Source organism: Eimeria acervulina, genomic scaffold (genome assembly GCF_000499425.1).
Source record: "Eimeria acervulina Houghton genomic scaffold, Eah_scaff2354, whole genome shotgun sequence".
In the NCBI taxonomy this organism is placed as follows: Eukaryota; Apicomplexa; class Conoidasida; order Eucoccidiorida; family Eimeriidae; genus Eimeria; species Eimeria acervulina.
Genome location: NW_013548425.1, coordinates 1 through 1,060, shown reverse-complemented (window position 1 = coordinate 1,060; position 1,060 = coordinate 1). Strand labels below are relative to the sequence as shown.

General features: G+C 47.2%; 1 protein-coding gene across 1 annotated transcript; it reads right to left on the bottom strand.

Moving 5' to 3' along the window:
- Positions 1-575: 575 nt before the first annotated feature.
- Positions 576-902, bottom strand: EAH_00066150 (hypothetical protein; the record flags this gene model as incomplete). The annotated part of the gene is made up of 1 exon (XM_013392752.1): positions 576-902. A coding segment is annotated over one exon (327 nt), but the record flags the coding sequence as incomplete, so codon positions are not given.
- Positions 903-1,060: the final 158 nt, after the last annotated feature.

The following is a 1,060-nucleotide window of genomic DNA, read 5'->3' as shown; positions in this document are numbered from 1 at the left end:
GCTGCTGCTGCTGCTGTTGCTGCTGCTGCTGCTGCTAACTACTGATATTTACATATCTCGCTTGTGATGTGTGCGACTGTCTCCTCTGCTTGCTCGCTGCTGCTGCTCCTATTGCTGCTGCTCCTATTGCTGCTATTGCTGCTGCTCCTCCTCCTATTGCTGCTTCTTCTATTGCTGCTATTGCTGCTGCTGTTGCTGCTGCTGCTGCTGCTGCAGTTAGCATGCGGAAGGCTGAGCGTTTGCTGCCCTTGATACAGCAGCTGCGGATTGTAGCGATGGTGATGGTCGGCAGTATAAACATTTGGAGACAGACAGATAAAGAGTTAATAACTCAGCGAATCCTTATGCAAATAAAGGTTAGTAGATAAATAAATAAATAAATAAATAAATAAATAAATAAATAATTTATAGTTAAAGACAGAGACTATAGAAAGGGCTTTATATTAATATAATGCTGTACGTGCTGCTTCTTCTGCTGCTGCAGCTGCTTCTGTTGCAGTTAGCATAGTGCTTCTGCTGCCGTTTCTGCTGCAGTTCCTTTAGTGCTGCTGCTGCTGCTGCTGCTGTTCCTGCTGCTACTGGTACAACATCTGCTGCTGCTGCTGCTGCTGCTGCTGTTGGGGTGTATGTGCAGGTGCGAGATGTGGTGCATCAGTTAGGGCCGTCTGTCTCCTTAACCTTCGCTCAGGATATCCAAAGGGCTTTGCCGACGGTAGGCTTTGCTGCTGCTGCTGCTGTTGCTGCTGCTGTTGCTGCTGCTGTTGCTGCTGCTGCTGTTGCTGTTGCTGCTGCTGGTAGTGCTGGTGGTGGTGTTGGTGTTGCTGCTGCTGGTGCTGCGCTGCTGCTGTTGCTACTGCTGTTGTTGCTGCTGCTGCTGTTACTGCTGCTGTTGCTGCTTGTCCCTATGTTGAGTGGTTGAGGCGTCTGCATGCTGCGGTGTATGCTGAGGTGTAACCTCAGCATATATACACCTCGGCTTGCTGCGGTATATGTTGAGGTATATATATATATATATATATATATATTATGAGGTGTATTTAATATATGTTGATATATATAT